A 15256-nucleotide genomic window follows, 5' to 3' on the forward strand; every position below is an offset into this window, starting at 1 on the left:
TACATTACTAGTTACACTACTTTTGGATTACTCCGCAATATCACCTGAGCTGCACCTAACTTGATTGCCAATGAACAACATATAGTTAGAACTTTATTACTGCAGTGCCCAGATCAGCACAAATGTGTATTCTAATGAGGAGGACATACACAAGATCTCTCTTTGATGCACTTTAATGCAACAAAGCTGTAAAATCACTTTACAGAAACATTTGCCAAAAAAGGCTACAAGACTTGCTGTATGCAAAATGTCTCACAATAAAATTGGGATTAAAGCTTTCACTCTAATCTTAATTCACTCAGTAAATGTCTGATTCTGTTTCCATGAGGTGAGCATCAGCAAACTGAATTTCTTTACAACAATATAACATTCACTTATTAAATGTCTGTTTGTTTCCATGAGGTGAGCATCAGCAAACTGAATTTCTTTACAACATAACTTAAAAGAAGTTGTCCTTCCAACCACCCAGTGCAAACAAAGTTTGTTTAAATTATATCATTAAATAAAATAAGACAATGGCTCTCATCACAATATCAGACAATGAATGAGGCTTCAATGGAAAATAACTTAACACTACATATTAAGTGTAATTTGTAATTATGTGAACTATAGCTTTACAGTAATTTTTTTTCATCCTACTCGACATTCTCATCAAAGAAATGGTTATACCTCAGCAGGAGGAGTCTCTCAAACCGTTTGTCGGACAACCTGCTCCTCCTGGGAGTCAGTACCAGGCTGCCAAGGCTAAAGAGCCTCTCAACCGGTGCACTAGAGGGTGTGGCTGTGTTGTACTTCAGTGATTCAGTCTTTATTGTGGGGAAACGGTGCAGGATCTCCATCTCTGACCCCGACTGCAAATAGTCAATGACTTCAGTTTCATGGTTGTAGGGGGCTGGATCCTCCTCATCAAAGTCAAAAAGGTCATCCTTACTTGTGCTGGAGGCGGGTGTCTGAGGTGCACGTACAACCTGCTTGTCGTGGGGGTAAGCACGGCATTCAGTGATCAGCAATGTCTTGAAGGCATCTCTCCTCTCTTCTTCTTTCAGCCACCGCATTTGAAACCTTGGTAGTGTGACAGCAGCAAGGAGAGCATCTTTGCTGTCCAGCAGCAGCTCAAATCCTTTCTTGATGGCCTGCAAATACGATGTGGAAAGATTTGATGAGCTTGGCCGTGTACAGTATAATTTGCAATAGTATAAGATTCATCTACTCAGCTGTAGTTGCCATGTGAGTAAATGAGGGATTGTGACATATCTGTGGATTCACTTCAAAAAGTTTAAAAATAATTATGAATTGACATTTTATGGTGCTTCATGTAGTGTACATTCACTTAGTAGATTTTGTATATGTATGTGATGTCCACATGAATGGACTTTTTATTTATTCTATTATCTTAATAATTAGCTGTTAGTTAACTCTGATGCAATTACTTTAAATTTGTGCTGTCCCTGTAAAAAAAAAAAACACTAAAATAAATTCATACATCTAATTCATAAAAGAATGCTTTTGACTTTCCAATTCAAGATTATTAAAACATACATACCTGTACTATGGCATTAGGCAGGCCTGCTGTCATCTGGGAGAGCCCATCTTGCAGTGCCAGTGTCCTTGACATCAGAATCTCCAGTGTTGGCAGGAGACTGCCATAATCGCAGTTATCTTCGCCTTGTAATATGTCCAAAGCCACTGTGAGTGGTTTCATGACTGTGCAGGATTCCTGAAGGAACTGATATTCCCGTTCAGTGAAGGCTTTCATTTCTAGTCGACTGCAGAGAGTGTTCAACTCTGACATGGGAATGTCAATGATGCGGGACAGGGCATCATGGAGGGAGTTCCATCTCGTTGTTGTAGGTACTATGAGTGTTCTTTTGCACACTCTCAACAAGTTCAGATGCCACAGTAGAACGGCTGGTTTTATTCCAGAGGGCAGAACACTTCCCAGTTGCACTTCTGTAAACAGATTTGGACTCGGAGTTTGCTGTGAGCCACTTGTCAGCATCATTACTCGAAATCAAATTCAGTTATTTAGATAGCGATAGACAGATAGACAGATATTCAGTAGCGGCCTCCTCACCTGTCTTCTGCTTAGGATGTTACGGAAACTCGGCGATTCCACAGTCGAAATAGGCAGCATTTCCTCCACGATGTATGCTGCTACAAGCCTCTGTATCTCAACTTTTGTCGATACATGTTGTTGAAAATCAAGCCTCGTCTGCTTCGATGGTGTCGGCATGTTTTCCTCAGCGTCACTCGGGGTCCGTCCATTAGCCACTAGCTTGGTGTTAGCATGTTGCCGATGTCGGTGCTTGGACAGATTTGAGGTGATGTTTGAGGCAGTGGATAGTTGCTTCTGGCCAGGGCATAATGTACATTTTACAGTCACATTCTTCGCCTGTAGCGCAACAAATTCGAAGTAGTGCGCGTATCTCCACCCGTCAAAAGACGTCCTGAGCGGCTCTGCCATCATTTCTTCTCCACCTTCATGAAATCGCGCTCCGGTCACGAGGTCACGTAAAATCACGTTCCTGAGGTCAGACAAGTGTTGCGGAGCCGTGAACATGCATGAAAGGGATGTTGGATTTTTTTTTCTGTCCTCGCGCTCTGCATGTAGCTGAACAGCTTAAAGTAACTAAAGTAACGTAATTTTTTTTGTCTAAGAGTAACTGTAATGTGATTACACAAATTACAACTGTAACGCGGTACATTACTGCGTTACTGGCGAATGTAATCCCGTTACAGTAACGCGTTACTTTGTACCGCGTTACACCCAACACTGCCTATATGTGTCATATATAAATCATACTCAAACGTATCACTAACTCCTCTTCTTCTCCCCTCATCCCAGATCCTGGGTGCTGCTGGAGGAGGCTGCAGACCTGAAGAGGCTCAAGCTGCCACCCGTAGCTCCACCTGCTCACGTCCCCGTCTGTCCATCAGTCTCTTCCCTTTATAACTCTCTTTATCTCTGTCCCTCTCTTTCCTTCTGCATATCTGTCTTCCTCCATTGTCTGTCTTTGTCTCTGCCCCGCTCTCCTGCTCTCTTTCCCCTAAGCGGTCAAAGTAGAAGGCCGTCCCCACTGAGCCTGGATCTGCTCGACGTTCCTGCTTGTTAAAGGAAGGTTTTCATCGCCACTGTTCCAGGATGTGCTTGCTGATGGAGAATTGTTGGTGTAAATTCAGTGAAGGAGTGAGGTACTGGACCTGCTCTACTTGGAAAGAGTCAGGAGAGAACTTTTGTTGGGATTTGGCGCTAAATAAATACAATTGACTTGACTTGACTTGACATACTTAAAAAAGTATATCGTCCATCATCGTCTTCCGTTTATTCCTTACTCAGAAGGGTTGCGGGGGGCTGGAGCCTATCCCAGCATCGACGGGTGAGAGGCGGGGTTCACCCTGGACAGGTCGCCAGTCCATCGCAGGGCCAACATACAGAGAGGAACAACCATTCACACTCACATTCATACCTACGGTCAATTTAGAGAATCCAATCAGCCTCGTCCCAAAATTGATGTCTTTGGATGGTGGGAGGAGGCCGGAGTACCCGGGGAGAACCCAAGCAGGCACGGGGAGAACATGGAGACTCACACAGAAAGATCCCGCGCCCGAGCCGGGACTCGAACCCGGAACCTTCTTGCTGTGAGGCAACAGTGCTGACCACTGCACCACCGCGCAGCCCTAAAAAAGTACATAATTAACACAAATGCAATCATACCAATACAAAAACTTGATTCTAACTTGCACAGTACAATTAGAAGATTTGTGTAAAGAAATGGATCAGACATTTAGGTTGTTGGGAGCATGAATAAACTTAACAGTTCTTTTGCAAGGGACTTACCATATCTGCTTTTTCTGGACGAATCCTAGACTGTTCTTGGCTACTGAGAGCACTCTGATGGTGTTGATGACAGAGGTAGGACATTCGGTTCCTTTAATGGATTCGAGTCCTTCTGGGTCACTCGCTTAACAGATCCGGGTTAACGGGTCTTTTGAGTCACTTGAGTCAGTATCATCAAGACCACAATCCTAGATGACACACAGCCTGTGAGTGACAGCTGTCATAACCCAGCTCTTAGGCCATGACAAAACTGGGAACAGACAAGCGGCGGACGGCCATAAAGTAAATATTTATTTAAACAAGGTAATCGACTGAAGTTAAACAATACAAAAATGGAGTGTGGAAGTCAGTCAGTTCAGCAGTGTAAGTGTGGATGTGTGGAAAATGAAGTGCAGGGTGTTGTGGGTGAAACCAAACAAAAGACAAACCCAAATCACAGCTGCCCGCTGAGATGCGACCAGGTAGAAGAGAGAACCAGAACTGCTGCAAGTTGGCCCGTTTCTATTTCTATTACTCAGATAAGTCAGTTGGTCACCAAGGCCAAGGCCTCCACTTGCTCCCTTGACCCCATGCCCACAGCTCTGGTCAAGGGCTGCCTCCCGTCTCTCAACTCTCACATTATGGGCATTGTCAATGCATCACTCTTGTCTGGTTCGGTGCCCATCAGCTTGAAAAACGCCTCTGTCACTCCCATCCTGACAAAGGTCGGCTTGGACCTCACTGACCTTGGACACTATCGACCAATCTCCAACCTCCCTTTCATCAGTAAGACACTCAAGAGAGCAGTTGCCACCCAGCTCCACCATCACGTCCACCAATGAACTGCATGAACCATTTCAATCTGCCTACAAGACCCACCACAGCACTGAGACAGCCCTCATAAGGATCACAAATGACTTCCTGAGGGCTGCGGATTCTGGCATGCTGGTCCTGTTGGACCTTACTGCTGCCTTCGACACAGTCTCCCACTCCATTCTTCTGACCCGCCTTTCCACCCATGTTGGACTCACTGGTACTGCTTTGTCCTGGTTCCACTCCTACTTGTCTGACAGAAAACAGTTCATCACTATTAATGGATCCAGCTCTCACCCTGCCCCCGTCGACTACGGTGTGCCACAAGGTTCTGTCCTTGGCCCCCTCCTCTTCATCATCTACAAGCTCCCACTTGATCAGATCATCCGCCATCATGGTTTAAATTCCCACTGCCATGCTGATGATTCCCAACTGTATCTCAGCACATCACCATCTGCCCTGCTCCCCCTACAATTTCTTATAGACTGCCTGCATGAAATTAAATCCAGGATGACCACCGACCTGCTCCAACTCAACAGCCAGAAAACGGAAGTCATTGCCATCGCTCCTAACGCTCTGCTTAACAACGTTTTGGATCTTGTCCTCTCAGTGGATGGTGTCTCAGCCTCTCTGTCCACGTAGGTCTGCAACCTTGGTGTCATCCAGGATTCAACCCTTTCATTTGACTCACACATTAAATCTGTCACCAAATCTGCCTTCTTCCACCTCAGAAACATCTCCAGACTCCGGCCATCACTCTGACTCTGTTGCTGAAACCCTCATACACGCCTTCATCACCTCACGTCTGGACGATTGGAATGCCATCCTCCATGGGATCACCAATAAAACTATGGACTGGCTTCAACATGTGCAAAACTTGGCTGCCAGGGTTCTCACCCACAACAAACCCTGGCAGCACATCCCCCACCCCCACTGGCTCCCCACCAAATACCAGATGACCCTCAAACTCTTCATCCTCACCTACAAATCTCTGCATGCACTGGCCCCTCAGTATCTATCCCACCTCCTTCACGTTCACCATCCCTCATGGAACCTGCAGTCTGCCAACCTGGGTCTCCTGACCGTCCCCTGCACAAGCAGACGCACCTTTGGGAGCAGGGCCTTCAGTGTGGATGCTCCCACTCTGTGGAATTTGCTCCCAATACATCTGGGCGAGGCCCAAACCCTGGAATCCTTTAAATCTTTGTTGAAGAGGCACTTGTTCTCCCAGGCCTTCACCTGTTAAATTTGTCGTCTTGTTGTTTTCGGTGTTATTGTTAAGCGTCCTTGGGTGTCGTGAAAGGCGCTATATAAATCATAATTATTATTATTATTATCATGATTATTATTTCCCCTGGAGAGGAGCACCGGGCCCAGGTGCTCCCAGTCAGCGGTCATGCCAATAATAACGTGGGAGGAGAGGAAGACAGAGAGGCTTACCACACCAGACAATATGCCTCACATTGGCCGGGCTGTCACACAGCTGTGTTTCTGAACTTGCCAATACTGGCAGCTAGGCTACTTGCTAAAAGCTAGATAGATGGTAGATCTACTACACGAGAATATACAGGTTAAGAGGAAAGTTACTGACACAGTTTGTTCACGTAGCCTCGTGGCAGCAGGAAGTGCAGGACCAAAGGGTGAACAGAGACAACAGACTCACCAATCCTGGGTTACTTAAAGGACCTGAGTGAAAGATCTGAGTTGGTCTGAGTTAACCCAATTCTAGTTGACGATGCTTGCCCTGGCTGCGGGCCTTCCTGGAGCAGCTTCATCCTGCACAGCCTGCGGGTGGGACAGTGAGGACAGTGGCGCTGGTTACGAAGGTTTTCTCAGGTAAAATTAGCTCCAAACTAAATCTGACATATTTTGATGACATCATGATGTCAATTGTTCATAAATATGCACTGACCTTGTCAAATAAAGATAGAAAGAAAGTAAATCTATTTTTAGGATTTAAGTGGGTTTATTAATGCATTTAGTTTTGCAAATGAAAAGTTTTGTTTACAAAATAAAAACCTTTGCTTGCAGCTGAAGATTTTGTTTGAGAGTCAAAAAGATTTGCTGCCACATAAATCAGGGTTTTTGTGTCTTTTTTATGCTATAAAACAAAACAGGTTTGGGAGCAAATCTTTCCACATTTAATTTTTTTTTAAATGCAATTCAAAAGAATTTGAGATCTCACAATTTTGTTTGCAGATCAAACAGCTTGGTTTCGGGGTCAAAAACCTTTTCTTTGTTCAGGCCAAGTTGAAGGGCGACCTGGATGCATCCTGAAGGAAAGGGACTCCCACCTTCCCACTTCCAGGCCGCTCTCTCCATGACTGCACTGGAGGATTGATTCCAGCTTTTTGACGCAGGAAACACAAAACAATAATTTAAGCCCATCGAAGTCTCAATATGAAATAAAATACAATATAATAAGATAAGGGAGGGGGACACAGACGTTCAACTAGAGAACACCAAGCAAACCCACACCGAAAAAGGAGAGAATTTCCTTGTTGCTCTAAATTATATTTCTTAACTAAATGACATCTACACACACACACAACTACATGAACCTTTTGTGTCTTTTGGCTTTGATACAGAACAAATATTAACACCTCAGAGCATTTCCGTGTTCCGGTGTTATCTAGCAACAGGTCTGCTAGCTTAGCATGCAGCAAACTTCTCTATTTAAAAGATTACGACAAAGTCTTCAACTTCAAACGTTAAAGATAGTCACAACTTATTCGCAATACTATCATCCCTTAATCGGGAACACGTATTTATGTATTTCATAGGAATTGTAGCCCACCTGGGTTGACAAATCAAGAGGGGCAGCGTTTAGCGTCGGCGTAGCTCGGCTGGAGGATTTCTTCTCCACTTCACCTCAATTTGGCATGAAGCTCCTCCCGAGCTCTGCGCGCCCTCTGCTGGCCGACTTTAGTACTGCTCTAAAGCCGGAACAAAGTACCCCGTCATCTGAATTTCAATCACTTGTTAAAACGCAGCGAGCAAAAAGCCTGATTCTCATAAAAGACGCAGTTCAACATGAAACACCTCAATCACAAGGATGTGCAGCAACAAATCAAAGTCACATCCAAGGTGACTGAACTCTGACCAGTCTACCATCCAGTCCCCCATCAAGCTGGCTTGCTCTCCCTGCCTCCCCTTCCAGAAGCTTCCTTCTTCAACTGTTATTAACATTTCCATGTTTCCCACATTCTTCATTGAAACTGTTTTCTTGTCTGTAACAACATCGACTGCACGTCTGTCCCTCCTGGTGAGGGATCCTCCTCTGTTGCTCACCCTGAGGTTTCTCAGATTTTTCCCTGTTCAAAGGGTTTTCTATGGAGTTTCTCCTCAGTCGATGTGAGGGTCTGAGGACAGAGGATGTTGTTATGATGCCATGAAGCCTGGAGACAAACTGGTGGTGAAAACGGCTCTACAAAGAAAATTACCTTGCCTTGCCTGAAATACTGAGATATAATTTAAGAGGCCATATCGCGCATGCACGCACACAAACACTGACGCACTCACACTGACGCACACACACACACACACACACAGACACTCACTGACGCACACACGCAATTTTCCATCCATAGAAACACTCATTGCAACAGCGCATGTTAACTCAATATATTTCTTTTATAAGAGTGATAAAATTATCCTTTTTAATCAGACACTGTTTATTAATTTATTGATACACGCTGACATTTATTTTTGAATGTCTTGTATGTGTGCGCGCGCGCGCAGTCAGTCCTGAGAGGATGAGGAGAATTAAAAAACAACAGTGACACCTAGCAACCAGGCGCTTCAGCAGACGTCATCACGTAGCCCCGCCCATCACGATATAGCTGATATGTGGAGACGGAAGCAGATCATCAACGGTTATTTCACCTCCAGCTGCTCGGAGAGTCTCGTACTTTCTGAGGAGCCACTAAAACTTGCAGGGACATCTTTGAACGAGCTTCTCCCAGCTTTTTTGGAGTTTCGGCGGCCTTCAGCGACCCTCGGGGAGCTTCAGCGCGGTAAGACCCGATTCACCCGCTTCTTATCCACTCATGGTCCACCGTGCGAGGCTGGGCTCAGTTCGCCTTCCTGCCCCGGACTGCAGTCCACAATGAAGTGAGATTGATAATTGATAATTGACAGAAATGTACAGGAATCTGTTAGTTTTACAGTTCGTCACTGTAAACCGTGTAAATTATTAGGCTAAGCTAATTAGCTTAGCATAAGTATTGTGACTTTAGTTTGAAAAAGGCTTTTTTTGCTTGGTGATGCAGACAAAGGCATTATTTTGTCCAAAATGTCTTTTTCCAACATTAAGAGGACTGACTTGCTGGTCTCATTTCACTTGTGAATGAGGTCAAGTTCATCCATGTACTGTTTTATCAGGCTGGTGCAGCTCCAGGTTGGTATTTGTCACTCTAATGGATCTGTTCCTGGGTCTGGCACTGTATTAAAGGCTCCGTCTATTATCAGAGCTGATAAATGATGGTACAGTGTGAATTTAAGCTTCTTGGACTCACCAAAAACCAGAAAATAGCATAGTTTCTACTGAGCCTCATTTAATATTCACACCAAGTTTTACACACCACATGTTTGAGTAGAGCTTTCTCCAAATGACAGGGATCATAAAATGGAGAATTTCAATATAAATGCAATGGTAAAAACTATAAACTGCTGAGTCAATTTGATGTTGGATTCTATTATCATCTTTCCAGAGTTGACAAGTAGAGGAGGACTGAGCAGCAGAAGGAGGCAGCAAACGTAAGGTCAGAGAAGAGAGACGGACAGGAGAGAGTTCAGCTGACTTGTTAGGGATTGTGAATTCATTGTTGCTGATGTGACAGTTAATATTGACTCCTGGTTGTGGATTCATTAGCTGTTTGTCTGTTTGAATGTGTCGGTTGAGTCACATCATGTATTTTGATTCATGTGAAGTTGTTTGAATTTGACAGGATAGTAAGTAGAGACGATGGGGAAGGAGTGGTGGAGAATAGTGGAGGAGGAGGAGAGGCAGAGGAAGCTGGAAAGATCCAGAAGGGACAGAGCTAAGCTGTTGGAGACTGAGAGGCTGGAGAGGGAACAAGAAGAAAAGGTAAGCAAGGCAGAGGAGGAAGACCAGAGGCTAGGAGAAAAGGAAAGGTACAGAAAAAGGAGGGATGCCTGGTTAGAGAGGGAGAGGTTAGACCAAGACGTAGACGAAGGGAGGAAGATGAGGGAGGAATCGGTTAGACAGAGGGGTGACATGGGGAAAAGTGCCTCAATAAAACAGGCAAGACTGAGACAGGTGATCCTCAACCAAGAGGAAACAAAGAGGAAGGAGAGGCTGCAGGAAGAAGAGAGAAGGAGACAGAGGGAGGAGAGGGAATGGAGGCAGAAAAATATCTGGGAGGGTCGCAGGGAGAAGAGACTGAAAGTGACAGACAGGGCTTTCACTGCAAGGGAGGAGAGGGAATGGAGGCTGACTATTTATTGGGCGTTTCGTAAAGACAAACGCCTCCAGTCCATCGCCCAAGCCTCCAACAGAAATAAGGCAGTTAGAGTGAAACGCTTTAAAATGTCCTCCCACGTAAGTGAAGTGGTGGAGGAGTGAGACAGGAGGTGGGAGGGGTGAGAGACAGTCAGGCTCTAGGTGAGGGACAGTAAGAGGGATGGGGGACAAGACAGTAGGGGGTGAGGGAGGAAGTAGGAACGGTGGGGACACAGTAGGGTGGGGGTTTATAAGAGGTTTCGTTTCCTGCATTCCAACAGCATTTAGAGGTAGAAGATCAATTGGCTCCAATAATCAGACCTGCAGTTTTTGCAGAATCCAGCTCTACTCCACAGGACCACCACTGGCAGTGTCAACAGCAGTACTGCTGGTATTTGCAGTAATACCTGTGGTATTACCTTAACTCTGGGGAATCATTGTGGAGGTCGTGTATGATCTGGAAAATAGTGACGTCCCTAAACTGGGGCTGCACGATTTTGACGAAAGCTATTTGCAATTATTTTGGGACAAATAAAAGGAACTCTCAATTTTTACAACATTGTTCTAATTTTTCATAGAAAACCAGTTGCGATGGTCAACTGGAGTTGTTTTCTTGTTAATGCGCCATAAACACTGGCGTTTGTAAAGCACATGAGGTCTGCTGCTGCCACTGGGCCTGTGTGAGGAGAGCTCCAGTCACCTTTGGTGACCCAAGTGTAGGATAATGATGCCAGAAGATGAGATCCTGGCACTCACATGCTGGTGGAATGCAGGTTTTGCTTTTCCTTTCATGTTCCATCAAAAAGTACAAGACACTGGTAACGGTACTCCTGGTTTACTGGGACGGGGTTCGATTCCCTGTGGTGTCTTGCTGATTGACTTGGCTTTACATGAATGGGAGGTCGGGGGAGACGGTGGGGAGGGTGAGAGATTAAGAACGTAGGAGCTGTAAGAGGGGAGGTTGATGTGGTTAAAAATCAGTATTTTAGGAATGAGTCTTTGCTCATGCGACTTATTAACGTGTGTGATGTTACATGATCGAGATATGAGAAGGCAAGGCAAGGTAATTTTCTTTGTAGAGCCGTTTTCACCACCAGTTTGTCTCCAGGCTTCATGGCATCATAACAACATCCTCTGTCCTCAGACCCTCACATTGACTGAGGAGAAACTCCATAGAAAACCTGTAACAGGGAAAAATCTGAGAAACCTCAGGGTGAGCAACAGAGGAGGATCCCTCACCAGGAGGGAAAGACGTGCAGTCGATGTTGTTACAGACAAGAAAACAGTTTACAATGCAGAATGGAGGAAACATGGAAATGTTAATAACAGTTGAAGAAGGAAGCTTCTGGAAGGGGAGGCAGGGAGAGCAAGCCAGCTTGATGGGGGACTGGATGGTAGACTGGTTCATGGAAGGGGAGGCAGGGAGAGCAAGCCAGCTTGATGGGGGACTGGATGGTAGACTGGTTCATGGAAGGGGAGGCAGGGAGAGCAAGCCAGCTTGATGGGGGACTGGATGGTAGACTGGTTCATGGGAGGGGAGCGCAGGCCGGTGTAACAGTGGGGAATAAGGGGGGGGGGGGCGATGCAGGCGGCGGTTGGAGCTCTGGTGGATCTGTGGAAACACAGAGAGACTGAGAGACACCAAGGCCAAACTACAAAGTGCAACAAGTAATGGTAGTGACAGTTCCAAAAATGTGCAGGGAGGAGAGGAGGAGAGAGGGGGAGAGAAGAGGAGAGGAGAGGAGGGAAGGGCTCCATGTAACCTGATGTGTCCCCCAGCAGTCTCAGCCTGTAGCAGCATAGCTATCAATGGTTCAGAGCTACCTGAACCAGTCCTAACTGACGGCTCTGTCATAGAGGAAGGTCTTAAGCCTGGACTTAAACGTAGTTAAAGTGTCTGCCTCTCTGACCCATGGAGAGATGCTGGTTCCACAGTAGAGGAACCCAGTAACTAAAGGCTCTACCTCCCAGTCTGTTTTAGAGATACTGGGAGTCACTAAAAGACCTGCATTCTGGGAGTGGAGTGCTCTGGTGGGACAGCAGGGACTAATGAGTTCTTTCAGATAGGATGGGGCTTTATCATTGAGAGCCTTATAAGTCAGCAGAAGGACTTTGAAGTGGATTCTAGATCCTACAGGAAGGAGAGAAGCTAAAGTGGAGAGATGTGTTCTCTCTTCTTAACTCCCGTCAAAACCCTGGCTGCAGCGTTCTGGACCAGCTGGAGACTCTTTAGAGAGAATTTAGGACATCCTGACAGGAGAGAGTTGCAGTGGTCCAGCCTAGAAGTGATAAATGCATGCACCAGTTTGTCAGCATCACTCTGGGAAAGGATCTTCCTGATCTTAGTGATACTGCAGATGGAAGAAGGCGGTCCTAGTCACATGATTTATGTGGGAGCTGAAGGAAAGGTCCTGTTCAAAAATGACCCCAAGGGTCCCCCTACAAGTGGATAAGGTTGAGAAAGACAAACAGGGCAGATACTTAATACTTAAGGGTTCCCTGGTAGGTGAACCTATCACACTAGTTAATATTTACGGCCCAAACTATGACTGTCCTCAATTTTTCCAAAGCTTGTTTTTCACACTAATTTGTCATGCTGGTGAACTTCTCATAGGTGGTGATATGAATCTAGTTCTGGACCCGTCCAAAGATCGATCATCCTCTAATCCCAAAACTCTATCCCAAGCAGCTAAGACTCTCAAAAAAGAAACAGCACATTTCAAACTTGTAGATGTCTGGAGAGAAAAACACAAGTTAGTTCGTGAGTATTCCTTTTCCTCACATGCTCATAAAAGCTACTCCAGAATTGATATTTTCTTACTCATCCTGACAGGTTCCACCTTATATCCTCATGCGAATATTTAGCTATGACTCACTCGGATCATGCCCCTCTCATGCTCCAGATGGCTCAAAGGAACATTACTAATAGTTACAGACTTTGGCGTTTCCCCACATATCTACTTAACGACGAAAACTATGTTACACTAATTGTAACAAAGTTGAAAGTTTTATTAGCATTAATAGAGGGACTGCCTCACCAACGGCTGTGTGGGAATCCTTAAAAGCATATGTAAGAGGTGAGACTATAAGCTACACGTCATGGAAAAAAAAGCAATACACGTTGAAAACCAAAACACTTGAATCAGAGATTAGGAATCTTGAAAAAGAACACTCCCAAACTCATCATGAAGCGACTTTTCATCTTCTAAACATTAAAAGGACGGAATACAATCTGCTAACCACTAGGGCGATTGAGAATGCCATGGCTAGAACGAAACAGCAATACTATGAACATGGGGATAAGAGTGGTAAATTATTAGCCTGGCAGATTCGAAAAGAGGAAAACTCAAGATGCATCCCCTCAATGAAGACCAGAGATAATGCCTCAATAGTCCATGATCCCAAACGTATCAATGACATTTTTAAACGATTTTTATGCAGACTTGTATTCCTCTCAGGGCGTCGACACTCATAAAATGGCCGACTTTTTGGAGGGGCTTGTCTTTCCGGGGGTGGCGGTGGAGACACGGGATGGCTTAGAGGCAAATATTAGTAAACAGGAGGTTTTAAATGCAATTGGTAAGCTTTCATCAGGAAAGTCACCGGGGCCGGATGGATTTTCTATGGACTTTTATAAAGCATTTGCGTCTATTTTAATAACACCGCTAATGGACATGTTCAAACACTCACTTGAAACACACAAACTTCCTAAAACTTAGGAACAGGCTCTGATCACTGTCTTGCTAAAACCAGGCAAGGACCCAAAACTCTGTGGCTCTTACAGGCCCATAGCCTTCTCTCATCAGAATATAAGATTTTTACCAAAGTCATAGCCACCAGACTAGAGAAAGTGATGCCTGACCTCATACATAAAGATCAAACTGGCTTCATTCAGAACCGCTTTTCCTCGGATAACATTGGCAGGTTCCTGAATGTAATTTGCTGCGCCCAAAATGTTAATGTACCGGTTGTTGGCCTTTCATTAGATGCTGAAAAGGCATTCGATCGTTTAGAACGGCCCTATCTTTTTGCAGTTTTTAGAAAAATGAATTTCGGCCCAAATTTGATACAGATGATAAAGATACTCCATCTTAATCCATCAGCAATGATTCCAACAAACTCTGACATCTCATGTCTCTTCTCCCTGTCGCGTGGCACTCGCCAGGGCTGTCCCTTGTCTCCGCTCCTCTTCTCACTGGTGGTAGAGCCCCTCGCACCTGCTATTAGAGCACATCCTGTAATAGAGGGCATTATGGTCGAAGATGTGAAGCATGTTATTTCGCTTTATGCTGACGACATTATGCTGTATCTGACTAATATAGAGATATCGCTCCCCGCCATCTGCACCCTGTTAGAAGAATATAACTGCATTTCCGGATACAAAATGAATAAACAGAAAAGTGTGATGATACCTATTAACTCAGCTGCTCAAGGAATAGCAAGGGGAAACATTCCCTTTCATTGGGACCCCGATAAGGTTGGTTATCTTGGTATGCAAATACCTAACCAGTTACATCAGATTTACTCTCTTAACTATGATCCTTTGTTTAAAAAAGTTGAAGCCGATCTAGACAGATGGAAGTCTCTTCCCATATCCCTAATTGGAAGAATAAATTGTATTAAAATGAATATTTTACCGAAATTTCTTTACTTGTTTCAAGCACTGCCAACACCAATTCCGAAGACTTTCTTTAAAAACCTGGATAGGCTGATATCTAGATTTCTGTGGAACGGTAAAATCCCCAGAGTTAAGCTCAAAAGCCTTTGTCGGCCCACTGATCAGGGTGGTTTGAACTTCCCAGATTTTCAGTCATATTATTTGGCTGCTCAGTCCAGAGCCGTCTGGACTTGGATCAAAGATCTAGAACACCCGCCATCTTGGAAACAGATGGAACAATCTCATACAACGGAAGTCTTGGCAAGCATCCCATTTATTTCTGTGTAGGTTCTCATTCATCCAGGTCATCGTAGATCGAAGCGAAGTAAAATCTGGTCAACTGGACGTAAGTTTATCATATGATAAACTTACGTCCAGTTGACGTCCAGTGGACGTAAGTTTATCATATGATAAACTTACGTCCAGTTGACCAGATTTTACTTCGCTTCGATCCCATTTATTCACTCTTATCACAAGCAAAGAAATGTGACCCCGATGGTAAAAC

At 44.8% G+C, this 15256-nt stretch overlaps 1 protein-coding gene across 8 annotated transcripts in view; it reads right to left on the reverse strand.

Annotated features, from left to right (window-relative positions):
• LOC147245819 (uncharacterized) overlaps window positions 1-7650 on the reverse strand; it is a 48629-nt gene extending 40979 nt beyond the window's left edge. Inside the window, exons 1-7 of one of the 8 annotated variants that reach the window (XM_086186185.1) lie at window positions 7428-7627; window positions 6816-6977; window positions 6294-6415; window positions 3839-4026; window positions 2075-2525; window positions 1544-1950; window positions 270-1133 (exon numbers count right to left, since the gene is read on the reverse strand). In XM_086186185.1, coding sequence (XP_086042311.1) covers window positions 636-1133; window positions 1544-1792 — 747 coding nt within the window. In that variant the 5' untranslated portion in view covers window positions 1793-1950; window positions 2075-2525; window positions 3839-4026; ... (1 more) ...; window positions 6816-6977; window positions 7428-7627 and the 3' untranslated portion in view covers window positions 270-635. Of the gene's footprint in view, window positions 1-269; window positions 1134-1543; window positions 2041-2074; window positions 4027-6293; window positions 6416-6815; window positions 6978-7427 lie in introns of those variants that run through there. The other 7 variants (XM_086186182.1, XM_086186183.1, XM_086186184.1 and 4 more) reach the window with 7 other exon arrangements.
• Between the last annotated feature and the right edge of the window lie 7606 nt (window positions 7651-15256).

The sequence above is a fragment of the Aulostomus chinensis genome, chromosome 18 (assembly GCF_037954235.1).
Source record: "Aulostomus chinensis isolate RoL2024-O1b breed Wild chromosome 18, RoL_Achi_v1.0, whole genome shotgun sequence".
NCBI lineage: Eukaryota > Metazoa > Chordata > Actinopteri > Syngnathiformes > Aulostomidae > Aulostomus > Aulostomus chinensis.